This window comes from Rhinichthys klamathensis, unplaced genomic scaffold (assembly GCF_029890125.1).
Source record: "Rhinichthys klamathensis goyatoka isolate OS25496 unplaced genomic scaffold, OSU_Roscu_1.1 h1tg000035l_1, whole genome shotgun sequence".
NCBI lineage: Eukaryota > Metazoa > Chordata > Actinopteri > Cypriniformes > Leuciscidae > Rhinichthys > Rhinichthys klamathensis.
The window spans coordinates 7,336,644-7,361,894 of NW_026606583.1; the positions used below are offsets into that span (position 1 = coordinate 7,336,644).

Sequence of the window (25,251 nt, forward strand, 5' to 3'; positions counted from 1 at the left end):
AACGTTTGCTTGTTTGTTTTTCAGATGTAGTTGTAAGATCTTTGTTGACTCTTAGGCTGACTGAAGATGTTCCTTCATTCATCATATTTTATTTTACGTTTTTTAATATTTTCAACAATGCAAAAGTTAGCATGTAGCTTAGTACATGAACGATATAGCTTAACCTCACCACTAAGAGTAAATCAAAGCGTTTATATACTGTACAAAACAGATTGTGATACCCAAATGATATAAAAATATTAATAATTTTATCTTACAGGTACATTTGTGAATGATTGTGATAAAGACACCCCAAGCTTTTAGCTGGCTAAATTAGTCCCTGACTGTGTCAAAATATGGCTAATCGATATGATTAAGTTGACCAGTTTTCTGAATTCTGACAACTTTATGATTTCTTCTTATTATAATGTTTGTGGGTCAAACTGATCTTAGATGGTTTAATAATTTAAACAAGCACACTAATAAAAATAGTAAACTACTGAAAATAGCACAGATCAAAACAGTATTAGAACAAATGTATGACTATTTTTTAACAAATATTTGTAATATTTTCTAATTGTACTTTATATTTTTTTCTTTTCACAAACTGTAAATATACTTGTAGTAGGCTAATTACAACTTTTAAATGTTATTTTAGGCCTATGTTTATGCTTTTAGTTTTATTCCTAATACATAATTTTTAGCATATGTATGTGTTTTCTGAAAATGTAATTGTTGCAAGTGCAATTTGTAAATTATTTTTATTTATTCATACCGGGATGGGATATACTTTCAGTCACGTGGTATGTGTAATAAAGACGTGTGTTTTTTCAGAACGTTTAAAATTGTCCGCAAAACAATTCCGCACCCTGTTTAGGCCGTCTTATATATTACATACAAACAGTATTACTTTGATTTAACATGAATAGTTTGTATCTGACTACATTGAAAGCATAAGTACTTGTTCTTCATGGATAAAGTAGAAGAAGAGTGCGCGAACAAGTAGCATATCAGTGTCGAATCAGTGTAACTCGCCAGAGCTCATCCAATCAAATTTGAGACCTGACTGGTAAGTAAATTTAGATTATCAAAATTAAACGTTAAATTTCTCTGACAAGAACTAAGGTTTACGTCCATAGTATTGTGTATTTAGTACAATATACACACAAATTAGTACAAATTGTATACCGAGTGTTAACATTTTAACGGTTGTTTTTGAAACGTAAGTTAGCTGTAAGATCCTCGTTGGCGGTTACACTGGCTGGAAGATGTTCCTTTATTAATTTATGTTATGATTTCAGTATTTTAATGCCTTACGTTAAGAATTGTGGTACTGTATGTGAAATATGTATGTGATATTGTTTACCGTAGAAGTAACATTAACCACAAATAGTCAACAAAGTTAACTTTAGCAATACATAGAGAAAAAATATATATTATAAAAGTGTAAATGTGTTCAATAAAGCAGCAAATAATTTTGCCCTCCTTAGTTCTGTTGTTGTAGGACATTGTCTTAGTAACTAATGGATGATTAATCTAGAAACCTGAGCATCTGTCTCCTGGGCTGAAAGAAGGAGAGGCCGTAAAAACAAAGCTCGACACACTGAAAAAAGTATTGAAACTGTATTGACTGTAAGTTATTTCTAGAAGCTCTGTTTTACCTGATCTGCTTTAAACTGTGTATCTCTTGCTTTTATTAGGTATGGATAGGCCTACCTTGAAACGACATAAGGATATATGGAAGGTCTATAAGGAGGAACTACCCAGCAGCACTCAACAGTAAATAGTCTTATTTTTTTCAGTGATCAGTCAGTGATATGGCATATTACAGCTTACACAGACATACATGCCCGCAGTAATTTTTTTATGTTGTTTTTTCCCAAACATAAGGTGTTATATAGAATCCATTTCATTTGATAAATCAAATAAATCCTGAATTAGACATGCATGAAATATCGGCGTTCAAATCAGTGATTTAATGGTAATCAATAAATGTTATTTTTTAATGTTATTGAACAGATAAAATTAGGTTGATATATTAAAGATGATAAATTATGTATTATTATTTCCTCCTTTGGAAGCACTTCAGATGCACGCTGCTCACTATGAGGGTTTGCATGCTTTCTGCATGAAGTGACATGTTCTCGCGCTTTAGATGCGTTTTAAAAGTTAATATCTTAAACGTTTAGATGAGATTTAAAAGAAATATCTCTTTTTGTGAACAGATAAGACATTTCCTTGCAGTGTCTTTGTTTTCTACAGATAAGGTTTTAAAATAAAATCAGTTATCTATTGCATAGCCTACTTTTGATTTCATTTGAAGAGCTTGGGACGTGGCATTTATTGGTAATGAGCCTTTTGTTTTTGAAATAAGACTCACAAAAATGTATATCAAGATTTAGATTTAGTGGCCAATATATTAGTTATCGGCTTTCAAAAAATTCCAGGGATTATCGGTTATCGTATTGGTCAAAATCTCCATATCGGTGCATATCTATAAATTTGTATTTGAATGGAAAGAATATATTGCCTACCTAGCTACTTGCACAAACTTTTACTCACTTTAGGTGTCTAAACATCTAAAAACACAGAAGAGTATTGGTTGGACGATCATATATTGAATTTGTATAATGCAGGGAAATAAAGCTAGCATTTAATTGTGTTTTCATTGTATTTATCGTAATATTTTGACCTAAGCCAAGCCATATATAAAAATGTGCATATTACAGGATTTATGCTTTGTTAAAGAACTGGCATGTTAAAGATCTGCCATGTGTGATTATAAATCGGCTTAGCTGTGATTAAGGGTGGTGTTTCAATCAGTAACTTTTCCAGCTCATTTAGGTTAGTTGTCGGATACTCATGGCAACATGCTTGCATGATAAATTACAGAAGCTATTTCATTTTGATTTCACTGCACAGTGGAATGGATGACACTCTGTTGTTTATTCAGTATTAGCCATATTGCAAGTTATTAAAAATAAAATTGAAAAAAAAACCTGTTTGTTTGGACGCAGAGCTTTTAACATCAGCATGAAAATAAATGGGAAACGTTTTTCCATTTTAGAAGTTTCTAAACATAGAAGTTTTAATTACTTTTCCAATACAAATTCAGTGATTATTTGATTAGTTTCATATTAATTTTTTATAAAATTGCGTTTTTCCCCCCTTGCCCACACAACCCTATCAGAACAGATATGCAACCTTTTTTGGGTTAAAGGAGTCTCTTTATTAACTTAAAAAATACAACAGGTTTTTCTAGAAAATGAAGAACAAACAATGTGCATCAGGTGTGTTTAGCTTTTTTATGTTTAATTAATTTATGAGGCCACTTCGTCATTTATTATATTGTTATGTTACAATGCTATTACATTCTTTGCAGACAATGAACTTATTTTGTTGTAAATAAAAAAATGTGCTGCTAAACACCTATAAAGTAGTGTTGTATTCTGCCACGTTTCTCACTGACACGCACTCGTAAACTCTGAAAATTCAGAGCTTCCCACTCGTATTTACTACTTTGTGGTGACATTCATGTGGGTTCAAGATGCATTGAGAAAGTACTTGCAATTGCTGTTTGCTCCACAGGGCGTCTCTGTCACTGTCTCTCCCTACAAAACCTACTTCTGCTCTTCTGTTCTCCCTCTGTCTTTCCTTTTCTCCATGCAGTTCCTGGTAATCATCATTTTGATAATCAATGTTGAATCACAGCTGCTGTATGACTCTGTACATACATATTTATTTCACACCATATTTTCCCTCTCTGCTCCATTAAATCTTTAGTTTTGCAGGCCGGAGTGTCCGTCTCTTGGAGTCATTGCAGTCGAGTCATCTGAGGTCAATGATGGAATCGTTCTTCAAGCAGCGTTCTGTGAGATCCAAACCCAACAGAAGAGCATGTGACCGAGTCTCAGCGAACTCTATGAGTTTTGATGAGTTCTTCTCCTCTCTGAAAGAAGTGACAGGCCAAGACTACCAGAGAAGTGACGTGGAGGAGTTATTCAATGAGGCCAGTTATCTTCAATTTGTGGTTATTTACTTTAACTTGTCAGGAAAAGACAAGCTTAGGTCAGTTGTGGACATCGGTGTTTAAAACACAACTTGCTATGCCTGTTTTTTCATGAGGAGAGTTACATGTGCCTGTTTGGGCTCTATTATATGACCGGCTATCACAGCAGAATGTCTTCTTTTGTACAGATGGACATCTCTTGCGATGGTCGTGTAGGATGGCAAACGTTCCACACCTTCATGTTTCAGCATTACACGCATATCATAGACGCGATGCAGGCCTGTAAAAATGTACCCATCTCACAGCCTTTAATACGCCACTGTACCTACAACAAGGTGACAGCTGACAACTTTATGTAGCATTTTTAACTTTGTGGCCATTAATTATGTTGCCTTGACAAAACCACCTGTTATTATTCAGTATGTCTATCTATCTATCTATCTATCTATCTATCTATCTATCTATCTATCTATCTATCTATCTGTCTGTCTGTCTGTCTGTCTGTCTGTCTGTCTGTCTGTCTGTCTGTCTGTCTGTCTGTCTGTCTGTCTGTCTGTCTGTCTGTCTGTCTGTCTGTCTGTCTGTCTGTCTGTCTGTCTGTCTGTCTGTCTGTCTGTCTGTCTGTCTGTCTGTCTGTCTATCTATCCATCCATCCATCAGCTTTTTCCATCTATCTGTGTCTGTCTATCTATCTATATTTCATTTTATTTTTGTTTTAGGCTCTTAGAATATGTGTAAAAAAATTATTTCACTGTCTTTCTACTATTCTAATTATAAAATCACTCACTCATTACATCAGCAAGAGACCATCACGCGTGTCTTGGCTTTGAGTCAGTCTCCACCTATGCGTTACATCAGCGTCAGCAAGAGAGGAACTCTCATTGTGTGGAACAGTCATCTGAACAACATAAAGCCACTGGAGGTGACATATTAACATTTAATTCACATGATTATATACTTACATGAGTTTCAAAAGCTTCACGAGTCCAAAACTTCTCCTTCCTCCCTGTAGATGAATGCTGACCCCTTTAATAAAAGGCAATATCATAGTAGGTTCCAGGGTTGGACCACAGATGCTGTCTACATGGGAAATGTTCAGAAGATCGCTGTGTCAACCCTGTGCAGGGGCATCCACTTCTTTGATGTTACCACCACATTTGGTTTTGAGCAGGTTCATTTGTTTGGTATGAGCCAACAAATCTGCTAGATGAGGTAGTTTGCTTTTCTGCTTACATTTTGACCTTGTTGTCTTCTTCTGTCTGTTATTTTCAGGACTGAGTCATGCTGCTACTGGTCTATGTTATTGGTATGACACAGAGGTAGGCCGCTGACATTTTAATGCCTTGGTGTTGAACTGGAATTTATTTTAAGCTTGTTAATTCTCCAAGCTGGTTTGTTTTTGTTTTAGTTCACTGTGAGTCATGTTTGATCTGCATCTAGGCTCCAGGAGGAAAGTGTGTGCTGATGTGGGGAGATGAGAAAGGCTCTGTGAATTTGCTGTGGTTTCTTCAGCCTTTCAAGGGGCTCTTTGAAATGCCTTTCACCAACCAAACTGACCCATTGCAAATCTTTATGCCAGTGAGTGTGTGTGCATCTTAATGTAGGGATGATTGCAGAATTATTTTGTGCCATGGAAATGTGTGATGTTGTTTCTATGAAGACATTTGACACAACAACAGAAAATGACTGCATTTATTCTTTTAAATCCATTTCTTCTACATCTAAAATGGCATGGCACTGATGTTGTAAAAAATATTTCATGAACAGGATATATGTGCGCACAGTGCACTGGTCTCCTATCAGCACATCCCGAAAATCCACAGCGAGCCGATCAACAGAATCCTGTATGAGCCCCACGATGAGCTCATTATTACATCATCAGAAAGTCCAGCCAGCTCTGTGGTCATCATTGATGTCAATCAGAAGAGAGAGAAATACATTTGGAGAATAGAAAAGGTGAAGATATATAATGTTTGTATTGTATGTATGTACATATGTATTCTCTGCATTCCATATTTGTCCTCTATGCCAGATAGATAGATGGATGGTTGGATAGATTGATAGACAGTTAGATAGATAAACGTATAAAATGTTTTTCATGGGAAAAGACAGTCAAAGACCATTTACAGTTAAACTAAATATACACTCATGATTCAGAGAGGTTGTTGTTGTGGTTTGTAAAGGGAGTGTTCAGACACCAATAAAACATCTTCATTTAGTTGTTTTGACTGATTTATTAACACAGACTATTCCCCTGTATTTTCCATTCTGCAATATCCAGAGAAGTAATAAGCCACCCCCACAGTAGTTACAAATTTAATAGCTGGAGAAGAAAATCAGCCTGGATATTGTGTAAAACAAGAGTTCTGTGACTCACTTATTAGTCAGACTAAATTGCAACACGACTTCCAGAAAATAATGACACGACATTGAAACCCATTCACTATGTCTTCTTCATCTCCTTTTTCTGCTGTAGGGAGTCAAGAGTTTTGACTTCAGTTTCTCTCTCAGTCTGCTGGTAACAGCTGGAGTGGGTCCTGTTGTCAGACTCTGGAACCGCTTTGTGACCTCCCGCCCAACTGCGGTTCTGCACAGTCACCAGACCTCTGTGGTGGATGTGGTTATTCACCAAGCATTGGGCAAGATCTTCAGCTACTCTAAGGACGCTGTTAGTTTTCCACCTACTAAATGTCTAAATGGAAAACAAAATATCCAGGGGCTGGATTCATGAAAATCTTCTTAAGAAAGATAAATTCCAAGAAGTTTGTAAGAATATTCTTAAGTGCAATTTTTGAAAACTTCTTTAGAAGTTCTCAAATATTTTCTTAAGAACATTTTTTTTTTTTCGCTGATCAGTCAGTGAAGGCCATGTTTTTGCGTCTGCAGATGACTGTAATACTCATAAGCGTGCACACTTGATAAGCATGCAAAATATTTTTGGTTCTCTATCTAGAGTGAATGCATCCTATCTGTATGGCTGCTCTGTGCTGAATTCTGCCAAAAACTATTTCTTAATTGTAGGTAAAAACGTGTGTGTGTGTGTTTGTAGGGTTAGGGTTAGCACAATCATTGTTTACATTATCAATCATTGGTGTCAATTCAGAAAATATCCCTTGTAGTAGAAATGTAAAATGAAACTATTGTTATGTTGTAATGCTTAATTACAACAATTAATTTGAAACAAACCAATAAATCCATAAACATCTTACCTTTGATGATTTAAGACAAGTTAGAGGTTATCTTAACCGATGGTTTTTAAGAAGATTCATTAAAAAAATTCTTAAGCCTTAAGAACAGTCTTAAGAAAAAAGGAATACACAATTTTCTTAAGTAAGAAAATAAGCAGAATATAACAGTTAAGAAGAATCGCACACAATTTTTGTGAATCCGGCCACTGGTGTGTGGTTTTCATTAGCGTAAAAGTGCTTTTTGGCATTAGAAATGGAAATCATGCATTGCCTACATGCAATAAAAGTCAAAGATAATTAGTTGAAATATAAGTCAATAGCTCTGGTCTATATCCGTGTCACCTTTCAGGTGCTGAAAATATGGGATATTCCTTCTCAACAATGCGTAAAGACATTTCACCTGAAATTCCCCAATATCCAAGCAGGCGTTACCCCAGAGCAGGGCAGCTTTCCTTTGCTCCTCAACCTGACTGCGGATCCTGTGCTCCTGGTGACTTGCAGGGAGTATCTGGCCGTGTTTCAACTGAAAGAATCCAACAAAACAAAATCCAACAACAGGTCTGGCCTGTACACCTGTGCCCTCTATAATCCTCATCTTGAACAGGTTGGTGTTTGGGTTTGTTTGATAGATGGTTTGAACATTATAGGTTCTTATCTTTAATGTGTATTTTGTGCATGGTCGAGGTAATCACAGCCTGTGCTGACTCCACATTGACTGTCTGGGATGTGAAGACAGGAATTAAGAGGATGGAGGTAAGGAACGCTCATGGTAAGGAGGAGGTGTCCTGTATGGCACTAGACGTACACCAGCGCAGACTGATCTCTGCAGCCACCAATGGCACTATCAAGGTAAGTGTGAGATGTACCACAAGATCCATTTAAAGGGATAGTTCACCTAAAATGAAAATTCTGTCATTAATTACTCACCCTCATGTCGTTCCAAACCCGTAAGACTTTCGTTCATCTTCAGAACACAAATGAAGATCTTTTTAATGAAATCTGAGCAATATCTGTCCCTCCATTGACAGCTACGCAACTACCACTTTGAAGCTTTAAAAAGTTCATAAAGAGATTGTAAAACTAATCCATATGAATTGAGTGGTTTAGTCCAAATTTTCTGGAGTGACAATATCACTTTATTTGACGAACAGATACAATTTAGGCTTTTATTCACATATAAGCATTGATCAGCAAACATAAACAGAAGCTCAAACGTGCTGCGAAACACGAGAATGAACTTCATTGGTTCTTGCAAATCAAGCGAACATGCTTGAGCTTCAGTTTCCCGCAACTGAAAATTAAATCTGTTCAGCGTATAAATCGATCGTGCCTCTTTAGAAAATTTTGACTAAACCACTCAATTTATATGGGTTAGTTTTACGATCTCTTTATGAATGTTTTGAAGCATCAAAGTGGTAGTTGCGTAGCTGTCAATGTAGGGACAGAAATTTCATTAAAAAGTTCTTCATTTGTTTTCCGAAGATGAACGAAAGTCTTGCGGGTTCGGAACAACATGAGGGAGAGTAATTAATGACAGAATTGTCATTTTTGGGTGAACTTTAATGTTGTACCTCTATCTTAGACTGCTATTTTTTTTAAGGGACATTTCAATAGCAGCCGTGTTTGTTTGAATTAAACTTTGATGACTGAACTTTGATTTGATGATTTTTTTGTTGTCACTTGTTAGTAACAGGTACATTTCCATGCTATAGGTGTGGAACTTACTGAATGGCCTCAATCTTCATAAGCTAGAAACCGTCTCCAACACAGAGGTCACCGGGATCATCTGTCACCATGACGACCAGCTTTTAGCCACAGGCTGGAGTCGACAGATCGCTCAGTATAGCATTGCGTTTTCAAAGGTAAGGGCCTGTTTGTGTCTCAATCATCATTGTGTCTCTTTAATGGCTACTTAAAAGCAAAAACGGCTTTCAGCCAGAATAAACCCATAATGTGCATTTTTTCTGGTTATGGCTTTCATTATCTTCAATTGGCTGTGTGCTTTTGTGAGACGTCTATGAAAACAAAGTGGGTTTTAATGGTGGTCTGACACTGCACAGAAGCTGACACAGCAGAACTGGAGATCTAAAAGTCATTTACTGAAGTGTATCTGTGAGTACAGGACATCTATGTAAAATCAGACCTGTCCTGGAAGTCTGGTCATCAACACAGAGAGGATATCCTGGCGATGGATCACTGTCTAAGTCTGGGACTTCTGGCTACTGGTAGTTATGATGGAGAGATCATTATATGGACGCTGGCTCTTCAGAAGCCCATCACACGACTGCAGAGATCCCAGCAAGGGAAGTTAGTACCAATTTAGACTGCAGCAAGCGGTGAAAAATAGTATTCTCCTTGCTTATTTGAAATAAAAGAGTTTAATGTACCAAGTACACCTACTTAAAGCTAAACTCCCTCCAAATCCACCTAGACTATTTATAGAGAATAAGTATTCAGCAGCTGGCTAGCTAATTATAACACAGGTCATTTACAAATGAGCAAAAACAGTCTGTTTTGTTGTAAGGGTCAGGGAGAGGGTGGAAAATGAGCAGAAAACAACATTTTTCTGGAGGAGAAAGCATGACAATATATGTGGAATTCAGAGGGTACAATTATATGATCAAATGTAGATTACACCCTCTGTAATATCCCTGAAATGTGCATAGTCATTATTTATATGTGGTTAAATTAAAGTTGAATTTTTGATGTATCAGTAAAATTCCCTGAGCGTCATTTCATTAATAAATCATGCACAGTGGGGGAAAAATATATAATTTTATATGTTCATAAAGACTGGTTTTCAACTGGTTTTAGCATCCAGATTTTACGTTGATGTGGTAACCCAACACAGTTCCATATTTGTTTACCATACACAAGCAAAGAAAATTGGCCTTAAAATCGAATATTGTAATGTATTAATATTACCATGGAGTGCCCAACTATTTGCAAAAGTATTCAAATGAAATTGTCTGAATAGAATTTCAAGTCCAAACTCTCGGCAGCTAATAATTCACACAACAAGATTAATAATTTTGCTATCCCAACCAGGCATAATTATATGATTGCTTGCATTTAACAGACCTGCAACACATTTTTGGATTTAGAACCACCAGTTGAGAACCACTGCACCTATTTTATGTCCTATTTAGGGTATATTAGTTGACAGTGAAGTAATGTATAAATTGAATGTGCTTCTGTGTGTGTAGAGTCCATCTGCCCGTTCATAGACTGCTGTTCTTGCAAAAACGAGCTCAGCAAAGTCATTTGAGAAGCGGTGCTGTGCTGCTCAGCTCACAGGCCGGATCCGTCTGCTGGTGGAGCATCTGTGGGGCCAGACACAACCACGGTAAACATGATAACCGAGACCAACTGATGACAAGTTAACATCACAAACACCGCTATATAGACCTTTTTAAATTGAAGACGTTTTAAATTGCACCCTACTTCAGAATCTTAAAATAATTCAAGATTTTTTAGTGTTTTTGAAAGAAGTCTCAAATGTTCACCAAGGCTGCATTTATTTGATAAAAACGGTAATATTGTGAAATATTATTACAATTTAATGTGTAACTGTTTTCTATTCAGTGTCACATGGTCCTTCAGAAATCATTCTAATATGCTTATCTGCTGCTCAACAAACATTTTTTATTATTACCAATATTGAAAGCAGTTGTGCTGCTTAATATTTTTAAAGAAAATGTTAAGAAAAAAATATAATAAGCAGGGAATAATTAACGATGGGCCGTTGAATTATTAGAAATATAATGCACACCAGACGTTACACCTCAATATAACAATACAATATTACACCTTAATATTTCAAGACGTTTGTCAGGTTTTTGTCCTTAAAATGCTCATGTGTGTGGGACTAATTTCTTACGCATCTAATCCCAAACCTCCGTTTCTAATTCCAAAACGAAATTTTAGAGCTAGTAATGGGAACTTGAGCCACTGATAGCAGACTAATGCTCGGCACCATTGTTTACTAATAGCAAAACTATGTTTATCTGCACCCCGTGAGAAACGTCATGTTGCTTTTAAGTTACTAAACTATTTTACTGATAAAATCGTCAGAGCAGCGCTGACAATACGCAAGTGTGTGTCCTAACTGTATGTGCGTTTGAGTGGGAGAGAGAGCGCGAGAAAAAGATATGTGCTTTTCCATAATAACTAATAAATGCATACATAATAAAAACTTGTAAATAATTTGTCGTTTTTGTCCTATTGTTTACTATATTTATTTGCTCGGTCAGTGTCGTTGTGGGTTTTGGTTCTGTAGGCTGTAAAAACCTTTGAAATAACTGAAATCATTTGGCAAAGTGATATGGAGCTGTAATGCGGTCAAGACCTTCCTGGAAATACTTTAGCCGTGCGTTTCACTGAAAATAATTGCACACATTAGAACGTTCGTCAACCAATCAGATTCAAGCATTCAACAGCCCCGTAGTATAACTGATAATAATTGAGCAGTAAATCACCATATTAGAATGATTTCTGAAGGATCATGTGACACTGAAGACTGGAGTAATGATGCTGAAAATTCGGCTTCGACATCACACTCAACAGTATATTCAATAAACTTCCAAACTGTTGATCTACTGGGTTTACACTTCGTTGGTTGTCTGAGGAATATTGTTGACAAGAGCTGGCTGAAATCGCTTGTTTGAGTCTGGTCGGCTGGCTTCTGCTCAATTTCTGGAAGCACAGATTTTTATTATCTTACATCCGTTATCAGAAAAGCACAGACTAATAGATTAATGACTTGTTTTGTCCATCATGTCTGATGCAGGACAGTTTTATGTGCCTGATGAATTTGATGAGAGTGTGATGGGTTTAAGCACAGACCAGGAAAACAGTCTACTTGTCACTGGAGACACCACAGGATCCATCAAGGTCTGGGACATCTCACATTATGCCTTATCTGCTGGAGATATGGAGGTATGGAAATGTACTTTTTTGCATTAGGATGAATTGCTGAAGGCAATCCAGTTTACCTCATTCTATATACATATATTTAAAGTATGTGTCTCTCTCAGTCTGCAAAACAATTGCCTCCACTGTTACACTATTGGAGGGGCCATGAGAGGGCGATAGTGAGCAGTGAGGTCCTGGTGTACGAGTCTCAACTCTTCGTGCTGAGCGCGTCGGTGGACCGTCGGGCCTGTCTCTGGACCCGTGAAGGAGGATGTGTGGGCTGTTTTGGACAGAAACAGCAGTGGGATTTGAGCAACCCAGACACTTATCAATCCAACAGGTATAACTGCACATCAGTTATTAGCCTTAAACGATGGCCAACTCACTCAGCATGTGCAGTTCAGATCAGTTTCAAAAAGCCCAGTGCACCTTCTCTGACCAATCTCATGATTCTTTCGCAAGTTCACACTTACATATAATTAGATAGAGTAAAGGATATGCGTATTTGGGGTGCTGTCCGAGGGGAGGGATCCGAGCTTGGCCTGAACCCAGAGTACTCCCCCATTCCAGGTTTGGGATTGGACTAAGTGAGGAGATGGGGTGGTGGAGGGATGCTGGAAAACTGTCATAGAACAGCTGTAAAAACTGCTGTATACATACCTCTTGATGTTAATTGAGATGACTGGATGAGCTCCTCCCATAACGATTAGATTAATTATCTGAACGTGCTTCTCCCGAACTTTATTAATAAAACATAATTTTGTGAAGGAGACACTTGGCCTCTTGAAAAGGCCAAGAAAGGCTGACCTTTGCCGTTGCTACTATCTGGCTGTGCAAGTTCTAAAAGAAAGACTTCTAATGATTATTGAAAAATTTATTCTTAAAAGTTGCATTGATTTACCAGGGTCAGGTGACTTGATTTCACAATGCCAAAAACTGAAATCTCTGCAACAATTACCATCAACACATCCAGGCCTAATTACAGGGGAGTGTGATTTTTCGGTATTAATGCAGGTTTCCGTGTTTTCCGTGAAGTGTGACCCACATGAATTATATAATTAGCCCAGCTTGGTTCGCAGTAAAATCTGCTGCACACAAACTCCATCTCTGCAAGCGCTGTGGGTTTTGGTCACTTATAACGTGTTTTTGAAAATGCAATATGCACAACCATCTTCTTAGATTTGTAATGAGAATCGCTTATAAATTTGTTGTCAACGAAAGAGAAGCTTTAAGGTCTCTCTGCGGTTTTCTGCCAAAATAAAAGCTCTGTAAGATAAATTAAATAATAATAAATTATTGCAAGTAAATTAAGACAGCAATAACTATTAGTATTATAATTTTACTGTTGTTCTGTAAAATAAAATATTATTATTATTGTATAATATAAAATTATTATTATATAGTCATATTAAATGTGAGGTTTTCCTTCTTTATTGCCCTTCTTTTTTCTGTACTAAATCATTATCCTAAGTGTTTTTTTTTTTTTTTTTTGTAAATAATAATAACAGTTCTGTATTTTACTTGTTTAGTTTACTTACTTATATAATTAAAATGTTGAATAAGAGATATTTTTTAAATAAATTTAAGTCGAAATAGGTTTTGGGAAGTTTATCTTATTGGAAAACTTTAGCTCTGCATTGAACCACAACTAATTCTCCACAAAAGCAAGTAGATACTGTAGGTAGTCAACCCAAACTACAAGCTCATGTCCCGGACCAGTTGTGAGTCTAGCAGCTTTGATCAATCTTAATATATGGAAGGGATTGGAACAAATAAATCTCTACAGTGAAAGTTGCCATTGGTCGGATATATCTGCCATTTATGCTCAAGCATGTGGCGGAATGATGTGTTGAAGTGGAGAAAAGTCCAGAGAGACGGCCATTCATTTGATTATTATTTCTGGAGTTGTCCGAAAATGAATAATGGTTACAGACAGGCAGGGGAAATAGGAGGTCTGTCAAAGTGTCTAGTCATGGTGAAGAAACCCTCCACAGACTTCCTCCTCTGATTCTGTTTAGACTTGTTTTGGGCTGAATCCATCACATACACAGAAGAGTTTATAATTATACAGCTTTTCTCTTAAAGGGACAGTTTAGACAGAAAAATTAAATGTTGTCATTAACTGTGTTTACCATCACAGATCAAATTTTAAGATACATTTTCAGTGAAGAAGTGTCTTCCACCATTCAAATGGACATTGCGGGTTTGCATGGTAAAGAGCATGACTCTCATCTAGTAATGACTTATTTCACTAGGTTCCTCATGCAAATGGTATTAAAAGACTTTTGAAACCATTTTTCAGGGTCTCTGCAGATTTTTTAAAGTCCAATTAATACTGCGTGTCCCTATAGAATGAACCCATAAAAATTGTAAAAATAAATCATGTATCTCAATTTCTTTTACTTGATTAAACTGGTTTGGGAAAACATTCAACAAAGACTTCATACCGTTCATCAGCAAAACCAGTTTAAATACTTGTGGCATGTTTTATTCAATATACGTATGTATTAAAATTGGTTTATATGGTATATAAAAATACTATGTATTGAAAATATACTAATATATCAATACATACGAATAAGAATAGTTTTGAAATGTATTTGCTTTAATACTTAAAGTTGCTCATTCAAACAGAGGAGGGAGATAACAAAAATATGCACTTTTACAAGCATCTACAACATATTACAATAGAAACACCACCATAAAGTAAACACCGTCATAATTCATCAACAGTTGATCAATTTACAACCTCATGAGAGCCTATAGTGCATTTCTACTTTCAAATGTTCAGTGTTCACATTTAATTAAATTGTTGACTTTTGCAGTTTATCAATCACATTAGGTGGCATTTATTTGATTAAATTAATACAACTGGAACACAATTGTAATTTTAAGGTGAACTATCCCTTTAAATATTTCTAGATGTGTGTTTGCGCCACTGAGACCCGTTGATTTATCCACTGAACCACTTACTGCTGGTTAATGTTTAATACCATCATGTTACGAAATGATGCGGCAACATGTCATGACATGGATATGGCACATCCTCAGTGACCTCATCCGTTTGGCAAACATCAGGAATTTGTGTGCTTTCGTCAATCATTGATTGATGTCTAACGGTGATCCATTAACATCCCCCACAGAGAACGTACCAGTCCAATCAAAAAAGAAAAGGAGGAGAGGAAGGAGGACAGCCAATCACGTGCCAGCCCTGAGAGTTTTATCTGCTGGGGTGAAAGTTCAGGGAAGGGTGATCATCCACAAAAAGGTGAACTGAAACACTTATTGACAAACACACACTTAAACTTTGGGTTCCTTTAGCGAACAATACGGCCCCTGATATTTACACTGCACAATTAGTAAACATAAGTAGTCTCAAACTACACTACCATTCAAAAGTTTGGGGTCAGTATCAGTAAAAAAAAAAAGTTTTTTAAAGAAGTGAATACTTTTATCGAGCAAGGATGATTTAAATTGATCAAAAGTGACAGTAAAGCCATATATAATTTAAAAAATATTTATATATCAAATTGTACTTCTGAACCTGTAAAAAAATGTATCACGGTTTACACAAAAATATGAAGCAGCACAACTGTTTTCAACACTGATAATAATCATAAATGTTTCTTGAGCAGCAAATCATCATATTAGAGTGATTTCTGAAGGATCAGGTGACACTGAAGACTGGAGTAATGATGCTGAAAATTCAGCTTTGATCACAGGAATAAATTACATTTGAACATATATTCAAATAGAAAATAGAAAGTTGTAATATTATTTAACAATATTACAGTTTTTACTGTATTTTTGATCAAATAAATTCAGCCTCAAAAACATTAAATCTTACCAACTCCAAACTTTTGAAAAGTAGTGTGCATACATTTGCGAAATAAAATACACCTCCCACCTTTTAAAAAACCCCGAAATCCTTCAACATAGCACCAATACAGACAGGATCTGGCAGTTTGCTGAGCTCACTTCCCTCAGCTCCGGCTCCCAGTCCTCGTCATGCCAAAACAAGCGATTGACTGAGCCTCCCGACTGAGCCGGGTGTGTTTCTCGGTTCCTGCAGCTGTCTAGACACTCGTTGGAGAATTAGACGTCTGCTGATGCTCAGACTTTCTCCAGTGTCTTCTTGATCTTTCAGAGCAGCTGCTCAGGGGATTCTGGGACAAAATGTAGAGAAGACATGAATTCAGAATTAGCCATTTATATATTCGTGATAAATGTCCCTGGACTAAAAAATCAAAATCACTTGGAAACCAATTTTCTGATGAAGTAACCAAGGCCACGTGGCCAAATACAAATAATATTAACCAAATATTTCATAGTCTAAAATGTTTCAAAATTATCTTCCAATTCAATAAAATTTTAGTCTCACAGAGCAAGGCATTTTGCATTAAGTGTGAGTGATCCACTCTAAAGCTTATTCTGTCAAAAAATGGCCCAAATAGACTGATAGAAACATGAATATCTTATGAAATAGTTTATGACAGTGGTTCCAGGGGACGAAACCCAGTCAGGGGCCTCCAATATTATATTATTAATACAATTAATTTATATATTATTCTAATAAAGTAAAATACAATCTAACAAGACAGAAATCTCTTTTAGATTTTTTTTCCTGCTCTATATCGTTTATGTTTGTTTTCCGGTTTCGATTAATAAAAAAATGAAAAGTACTAGAGGAAATATCTTTTAAATACCATGAATACTGTATATGGGTTGAAGACAATGTTCAAGTTTAGTAAACATTTTAATAAAGCAACATTTCTGTGGATGTATATGAGCAGCAAAAACACAATTGTTTGGATTTTGTTTTTATTAAAAATATAAAAATTCAAACATACTGTATGTTTAAAGCTAAAATAATACATACAATTATTCTAAATTGAGAATATTAAATTGAAGATTTAAAACAAATAAATATAACAATGCTTAATTACAAATAACAAATTCACAATATTTAAAAATATCATTTTAAATATAAAGATATAAATGAAATATAACTGCAAATGATTGTTCAGACTTTACAGAAGTTAAATGCATTAAATTGTCACATTGTCTGCACACATTTTATTCCAGACATTTAGCAATCTACCACAGTTCGTTTTGTTTATCATGTGAATGCGATCTGGTTAGAGTTTGTGATTTTCAGTGCTGACCGGTTCATGCCTCTTTGTAGCAGCATGTCACCTGAGACTAAACGAGTCATGACAAATAAAATTAAATCCTGCCTTACATTATTTCCCTCTGACTAGTTACCTAGTAAAGACATATTGCTTTGTTAATGTGTTCAATTTCATTCCATCCGTCTTGTCTTTAAACTCTTAATCCTAAAAAAAGCTTGATTTATAACCCCTTGTCATTGCAGAATTAGCTCCAAACCTCCAAACCGGTTACACGGCTCTACGAACCCCAGACTTAGAGTGCACATCTGACCAGCGCAGCTCTTTGGAAAAGTTCCCACTGTCTAAATACAGTAAGGTCAGTCAAGAAAATGAAATTTCATTTCAATTTAAGTTGTTAAAACTACATAAAGGATTTCTTTACACAGTGTTACTTTCAATGTGTGTCTCAGTTTCTCTCCGGAGAATTCGGGGATCTGGAGATAAAGATGGCGTCGCGACGACGCAGGCGACGAAATATCGAATGCCGCTTTGGGAACGAGTTCACACCGTTTCAGGATCTGGAGATACCAGTTAGTCAATCTTTTCTGAGATGTTTAGCATGTTAAAATCATTGGCATGACTTTGTTTTATAAATTATGAGGATGGGGCAGTTGGCTTGGCACACATGTGCTGGTTGTGATGTCACGAAAAAGGTGAATGCTGAACTCAAGAATATGAATATATGGACATCAATACCATGGGGAAAAGCTGCCATATAGATATTAATATTGTCTCATAATTTGGCAGCAGGTATATTAGGCTGCTGCAACTTTAAGACCTGACGCATGAATCCATTATACTGTTACATGTGTTTTCTTTCTCAACTTTCTCAAATACCATTTGACTGTTTACAGTTTTTCTCGATTGCTTAAACACATTTCTTGAAACTATGCCTCGTATTCTCAAAACAGTAAACACAAATCCATAACGTCTCACCCAATTCCCCAAACATCCTATTTTCATGTCAAAATTAAGCTCTACACTCAAAACCATTCACTCTTGCTGAAAAACCAAACTTTGCCCTCAGACAGGACACACAAGCCCTCAAAAATACACACACTACAACATAGTCTTACACACTGGTGCTATAAATTCAAAACAACATTTCCAAAACTGGTAAGTCATGTTGCTTGTGGTTCCCCACCCCCCCCATCTTTTTTTTACTCTCTCCTACTCTTATGTAAGATGTGTGTGAGCATCATATGAAAGTAAAAGAGCACACACAAACCTTATTCAAATCTGGAATTGTATTGGAATGGTAAAGAGTGTTGGTACATGCCTCCACTCAAGGATACAATATGATGAACAAGTCTAAGAATGTTCCACATATGGCTGAAATTAGGGTTGGGTATCGGTTGGGTTTTATCCGATTCCAGTACCTACTCTGTATTTTTTAAACGGTTCCGGTGCTTAAACGGTTCTTAAATCGGTACTTAAGAAAATGAAACCGCACACACTTTATAAAAAAATAATACCCTTTAATTTACAGGGCCAAACTGGACACAATATTAACTTAAATCTTTAAACAATATAAATACAAGTAACATATGGTAATAATAAAACCAATATAAAATAAAAATTCATATTTACATAATATCAAATGAAACAATATTGTATCAAACAATGTAATAATACTGGAGATTGCAGAGCTGCCAACTCTCACGCATTGACCGTGAGACTCACGCAAATGACCCTTTTCACACAGAAAAATCGCGGACAAAGAGGACACTGACAGACAAGACAGAGAAGGTTACTTTTGATATGGAACAAATCCACAGCAGGCACGGATTAACGCACGGGCCTACTGGGCACTTGCCCAGGGCACTGGGCCAGCAGGGGGCCCTGTAAAATGTACTGTGTCTATTCTTTTCAAATTATTCTTTTTATTTTATTTTTATTTTCAGTAAAATTGTGTTAAATATTGAGAAATAATGTGATTTTTTTTTTTTTTTGCAGTTGCAAAGTATTAACTAGTAAATAAATGAAATAAATAATTTGAATGTATTGCTGCGCTGTTGAGAAGGACATCTAGAGGCGAGTGAAAAGCATTGCGTAATATAAAAGTCACGCGTAGAAGACGGTTACTTAAAAACCAAAACAAAAATGAGTTTAAAACCACAACCAAGACAGACCATAGGCTAAGTTGTTTATGTTTTACAATAGTATCCTATGGGCTTATTTTTTTTTTTAACGAAATGTCAATCTTCATCTTTATAACAGAAGATATAATACAATACAACAATCTTCAAGATACAGTAAATCTTCAAATGTGTAACGGATTGTCACCTTAAAAAGTGTCTTTTGTGGTGGAACAAGCAATGCTATATAGCATCTTAATTTAATCTTTGTTTTATTATTTTAGTTCATTAACTAATTGTTAACTCAACTAATTTAACGTAAAGACCTGGATACTAGAATTAGGCTACTAATTAAATAAATGTCAACTGGCATAAATGCATTGATTAGAATTGCCGTTGACTAAAGATTTTCTAGTCGACGACTAGTAGTCATTCCTTTAAGCAATTAGTCGACTAATCTCACGTTAATATTAATTTCTGCTTAAATACTGAGTGGAGGCGTATAGCCTATTCCGCGCTCAAGCAAGCGCATGCATAAATATTGCCGCAAAGCACCGGCAAAAGCAGGCTAATGATAATATATGTCTGGAAAAAACTAGGCATTTTTATTGTTTAATAATTTTTTTTTTAAATCAGTGTCGGCTGCAAACATATCTATATCTCTGCTGTAAAGTGGATGCGCCTTTAGAGAGAAATGCACCTTTCATATCATATCAGCCTAATCAGCCGGTATTTGCTTTCGATTCGAATTTTTTCGTTTAAAAGTGGACATTTCAAGCTTTATATAGAAATATTCATCATGTATGTGAGGCTATACACTGTGTTTCAGTTCATTTTTGAGACGCGCTCCGGTTCACGCCACGGAGACCATGAAAGCGCGCCCTGTTTGTTTTATTTTATTTTACAAAAGCACAACGGTTTCTTGTTATTGTGAGTTTACAAAAATAAAAGTAGCTACTTGCGACTGATGCATTATTCTTTTCTGTATAGGCCTATGACCAGAAAAGATTGAGTAGGCCTATTTCAAGTTGTTTCCACTGTTGATTGGAAAATGCAAGTGTTCGCGCCGACGCCTGCCATGCAGTGCGCGCTGCACACTCCGCACACGCACTTGGATATGCATTTATCTAGGTTAAAGTTAGAGCGAGCTGCCATGCCAGACGGATAAGTCCTTTTCATGTTTAACAAATCAAATCATGCATTTTCTACCTACCGCGAGTAAGCGCTGCACCAGTTTGAAAAAGGTAAAAGCATAACGAGCGTAACGAGCGAGAGGCCACACACTGGGGGATGCAGAGATGTTGCTGCGTCTGTTATTATTAACATTTCTGATTGTTTAAATGACCAGCCCTCGGGGGTCCCCTAAAAATGCCTGGCTTGCCTGCCCACTGTTGTCCAAAAAATTGGTGAAGGGGGCCTTTGAGACATCCGTGCCCAGGGCACATCATCGCCTTAATCCGTCCCTGATCCACAGCTGTCAGATTCTGACAATATTTTTACGAGATTCACACAATAAATAACGTTTTGGCTCTTTGAAATGTGACAGATCGCTGTAGCGCGTCAGTTCAAACGGCACGTGATACAGCAGCCTACAAATCCAATGCTTCTTAGCTACGCAGCGTTGAGTGAACCTATGAAAGAGAACATCTCTGGTTACTGGTGTAACATATCGGGACGCTGCCAAGCTCCTCGCGCTGCCGACCAGCTTCCTTTTTCGGCAGAGAAATCTGAGGAGCAGATGGCGGCGCGCGCGCGCCAACATAATATGACGACGTTAGTGCGTCGATGCAGCGCCCGCGCCATCAGCCAATGAATTGGCTTGATTCTATATAAGATTCAGACTATCGGCACACCCAGAGGGCGTTCTGACACGTAATTTTACACGTGAAATGCAGCCAAACCTTGCGGGAAAGGGCGCGCATGCAAGACAGAAGAAACTGTGCTCCAAACTGTGTAGCACACGCACGGGCACGGCGGAGAGGGAGAGAGCGAGAGACCTTGCGTGTGTGCGTGTGCGTGTGCGTGTGTGCCTAATGAAGTTAGGCACCGAAATCAGGCACCGAAATTTTCGTTCTTATTCGGTCTGGTTACTACTGTTTACGTCGGAACCGGTTCCCTATTGGCACCGAGTTTCGGTACCCAACCCTAGTTGAAATACCATCTTTGGCCTAGAAAGATAACATTCTGGGAGTCAAGACTATAAAGGAGAAAGGATGCCCTCCCTTCACTGTCACACTCTGCAACCACTCTGTGTGACTGTACGACTGCTGGCCTTTTCTTGCAAGAACATAAACCTCATCAAAGACAATTGGAAATGTTTGTCTCTTATTCAGTGATAGAAATGTGTTTGCCACCACACCTCCCTGAAGGCTCTGATGATGGAGGCGACGGTGAAGCGACTCAAATTTGGCTGTACTCGTTGCCCAGCCTCCCTCATAGTCATACCATGGACAAGGACATGGCCAACTAAAGTGGCTTGAATTTCATCTGAGACTGCTTGTCTTCTTGCCCTTGCCCTTCCTCCTCCTTCTCCTCCCCCTCCTCCTCTTCCTCTCCCTCCTCCTCTTCCTCTCCCTCCTTGACCTATTGCTTAATTTCTCTGTGGATCCATTGTTCCAAAACTGATTTTTATCTTTTATAAAAGATTGTATAACCTTTTATCTATCTATTGAAGGATCTGACTGATGTGTGTTCAATTTTGACTCTTAGTGTTTTCACCTGGGTAATTGTGTGCTAACTGAGCTGAAGCTGTGCTGACTTGAGTGAACAATATTGAATGTAGGCAATGAGAAATGAAGGGATTTGTGTGTAGAGTTTTGCTGTGACAGTTCAACAAATCTGACTAATGTGTCAAAACAGGGGAATAGTGTTCATAGTTCAGTGAAATGGGTGTGCTTTTTGATAAATGGCATTATAGTTTTGAAATTTTAGTTCAAAAGCCTGGTTATAGTGTTTAAACAATCGAGAAAAACTGTAAGCGCAATAAGCAGCGAAAAATAACTCACTTCAGTACTGAGAGGCGGTTTTAAGTCCCCACACTTTGGGTGTGAGCACAAAATCTGCGGGAATGAGTCAAATTGTGCAATATTTGCAATCCCACGCTGAAGTTCAAGCCCTGTAACACCAACAGTGAGGGGAGGTGGGTTTTTGTGTAACTCGCTATCAGAGAGATGGGAGAGTGAGTAAGCGTCAGCAGCCATATCACCCTGTAGCCCAAGACTGGTTGCCCACTGAAGCTAAGCAGGGTTGAGCCTGGTTAGTACCTGGATGGGAGACCTCCTGAGAAAACCAGGTTGCTGCCGGAAGAGGTATTAGTGAGGCCAGCAGGGGGCGCTCACCCTGTGGTCTGTGTGGGTCCTAACGCCCCAATATAGTGACGGGGACACTATACTGTCAAAGAGCACCGTCCTTCGGATGAGACGTTAAACCGAGGCCCTGACTCTCTGTGGTCATTAAAAATCCCATGGCACTTCTCGTAAAGAGTAGGGGTGTAACCCCGGTGTCCTGGCCACATTCCACCCATTTGCCCCTGCCAATCATGGCCTCCTAATAATCCCCATCCACTGAATTGGCTCTATCACTCTCTCTCCTCTCCAACTATAGCTAGTGTGTGGCAAGCGCACTGGCGCCGTTGTACTGTGGCTGCCGTCGCATCATCCAAGTGGATGCTGCACACTGGTGCTGGTTGAGGAGAGACCCCCTGATATGATTGTAAAGCGCTTTGGGTGTACAGTAGTACATATGAAAGCGCTATATAAATGCCTCATTCATTCATTCATTCATACATTTGAAATATGTATTAAATAGGCTATCAAATTAAACCCGCCAAAGTGGCTAGTAGGAGTGACTGCGTTATACGCCACTGCTGAAATCCACTCGCATTTGCCGATTGTGAATGTCAAGCCGTGAATATATGAATATTATTTACATGTTATGCACATATATTTTAACATGAACTTTTATTGTTTTGAAAATATAAATAGCTTATGAAATAGTTTATGACAGTGGTTCTTAACCTGGGGCCAGAACCCACTCGGGGGCCTCCAACATTATATTATTAATACAATTATAATTATTATATATTATTATTAATAAGAGTAAATTAAAATAATCAAACTTTTTTTTTCTTTTTTTTCTGCTCCATAACTATTGTTTCTGTTTGTTTCCCAGTTCGTGTTGATAAAAAAATTAAGAATAAATGCATCCGAAATACTAAAGAAAATGAATATGGGCAAGAAGGTTGAGAATAATGTCCAAGTTTAAGAAACCAAAATTTCTATGGATGTATATGAGCATTTTTTAATTTAGTTTTTATTAAGAATAACAAATTCTAAATTGTATATAAAATAAAATAATTCTAAATAAAGAAATTAAAATTGAATAAATTCAAGATTAAAACAATATTAAAAATGAAAAAAGAACTAATTAAATATAATAATTTAAAATCGATATTAAAAACAACAAATTTGATCACCTGTCATTATAAAACACAAACACACACACAAAATAATAATAATAAAAAAAGTGAGATGCTTCAAGCTATTTTATAAAGTGGTGGGGACAAAATCGGCCATGACAAAAAGTGGAGGAGCCATAAATGCCGCCCGTGACAAGTCACAAACACACCTGTAGATACACGATACTGATTGAAAGGTCTGCAAAACCAGCGGACGAGGAAAAACAAAGACAACACCCAGTTTTTCATTGCATTGAGCGTTTGTTGTGTTTGTTGCCATGAACGCCTCAACACAGTGAAGTTTTGCTTGGCTAGCGAAAGCTTTTGGTGAGGTGGAATGAGAAGGCTCGAATGTTTTTTTTTTTCTGTAAAATTTTCAAGTGAGCGCCTGGCTGAAAGTGAAATGAAGAGTGAATCACGGAGGAGTTGCTGGGGAGAGAGTGCAGAAGCGTTGGCGTGTGCCAGGATGGGCTACTGACTGTAACGGCACGTTTAGGGGAGCGAGGCATTGTTATGGCAACCACAACACTAAAGTCAGACACATTTCAGTGTCTCCACCACAGTGGGGAAAAAAGTTTTAAGCACTTAAAAGTCTTCACCTAATTTAAACGAAAAGTAGTTGACAGTGTTTTATTTGCATATTCACCACATGCAAGAACTTTGACTGTAATTACATAATAACTCTTTCAACTCATTCTAGGAGATCCATGAGCTAGAAGATGTACCTCTGAAGACCTGGAAACTGAAGATGCGGCAGACTTCCTCCAGAGGAACAGAAGGGAGCTCTCGGATATTCTCCTCTGAAGATGCTGGGGATTATGAAACACTGGAGGACTAGACAGTGGGTACGATGAAGGTTACAGGTTGTATTTTTTGCCACATGTCAGTGATTTACAGTGTTTGCCCCAGAAATGCACCTCGTCGGTCTTAACAGTGGCTTTTGTGTCGTCTTTATTCAGTCAAATCAATGTTTGTATACACTATGTATTATTTATTGGAATGTAAAGCAAAAATAATTGTTTTTGAAACATTTTACTATGTATGTGGCCTTTGCTGTTGCAATGATTTCCATTTGAAGCTTTCATTTACTGTATATGAAACTGTAATTTTAGCAATAAAAATGTATCGCTATTACTGTTGCTCATACTTAGGGTTCGACATTTGAACAAACCCTTACCTAAGTATTCAAATTTTGCACATACAGTAACTCATCCTGTTCTGTTTAAGCTAAAAACATGAATGAGGTCTGCAAATTTCTCGTACTATGGGGCTGTTGAATGCTTGATTCTGATTGGTTGACGAGCGCTCTAAGGTGTGCAATATTATTTTCAGGGAAACGCACGGCTAAAGTAGTTCCAGTCAGGTCTTCTTGACTGCATTAAATGTCCATATCTCTTTGCCTAATGATTTCAGTTATTTCCAAAGTCCCTTTCAAAGGTATTTACAGCCTACAACA

General features: G+C 37.2%; 1 protein-coding gene across 1 annotated transcript; it reads left to right on the top strand.

The window, feature by feature from the left end:
• Positions 1-4,073: 4,073 nt before the first annotated feature.
• On the top strand, positions 4,074-24,874 carry LOC130080633 (WD repeat-containing protein on Y chromosome). The gene is made up of 18 exons (XM_056246076.1): positions 4,074-4,323; positions 4,788-4,910; positions 5,001-5,172; positions 5,261-5,307; positions 5,429-5,566; positions 5,756-5,944; positions 6,465-6,656; positions 7,526-7,780; positions 7,861-8,025; positions 8,889-9,038; positions 9,299-9,483; positions 10,383-10,522; positions 11,966-12,114; positions 12,213-12,430; positions 15,234-15,358; positions 17,465-17,577; positions 17,672-17,791; positions 24,496-24,874. Exons 1-18 carry the CDS (start codon positions 4,114-4,116, stop codon positions 24,631-24,633), a joined length of 2,829 nt encoding a protein of 942 aa, XP_056102051.1. The 5' UTR covers positions 4,074-4,113; the 3' UTR covers positions 24,634-24,874.
• The last annotated feature ends 377 nt before the right edge of the window (positions 24,875-25,251 follow it).

Bases quoted from the DNA above. Each gene is read 5' to 3' on its own strand.
- LOC130080633 (XM_056246076.1), top strand. From the start codon at position 4,114: ATGTGCCTGTTTGGGCTCTATTATATGACCGGCTATCACAGCAGAATG. The intron at 4,911-5,000 runs GTGACATATTAA...TCCTCCCTGTAG, and splicing joins ACAACATAAAGCCACTGGAG to ATGAATGCTGACCCCTTTAA. The intron at 15,359-17,464 runs GTGAACTGAAAC...TTGTCATTGCAG, and splicing joins GGGTGATCATCCACAAAAAG to AATTAGCTCCAAACCTCCAA.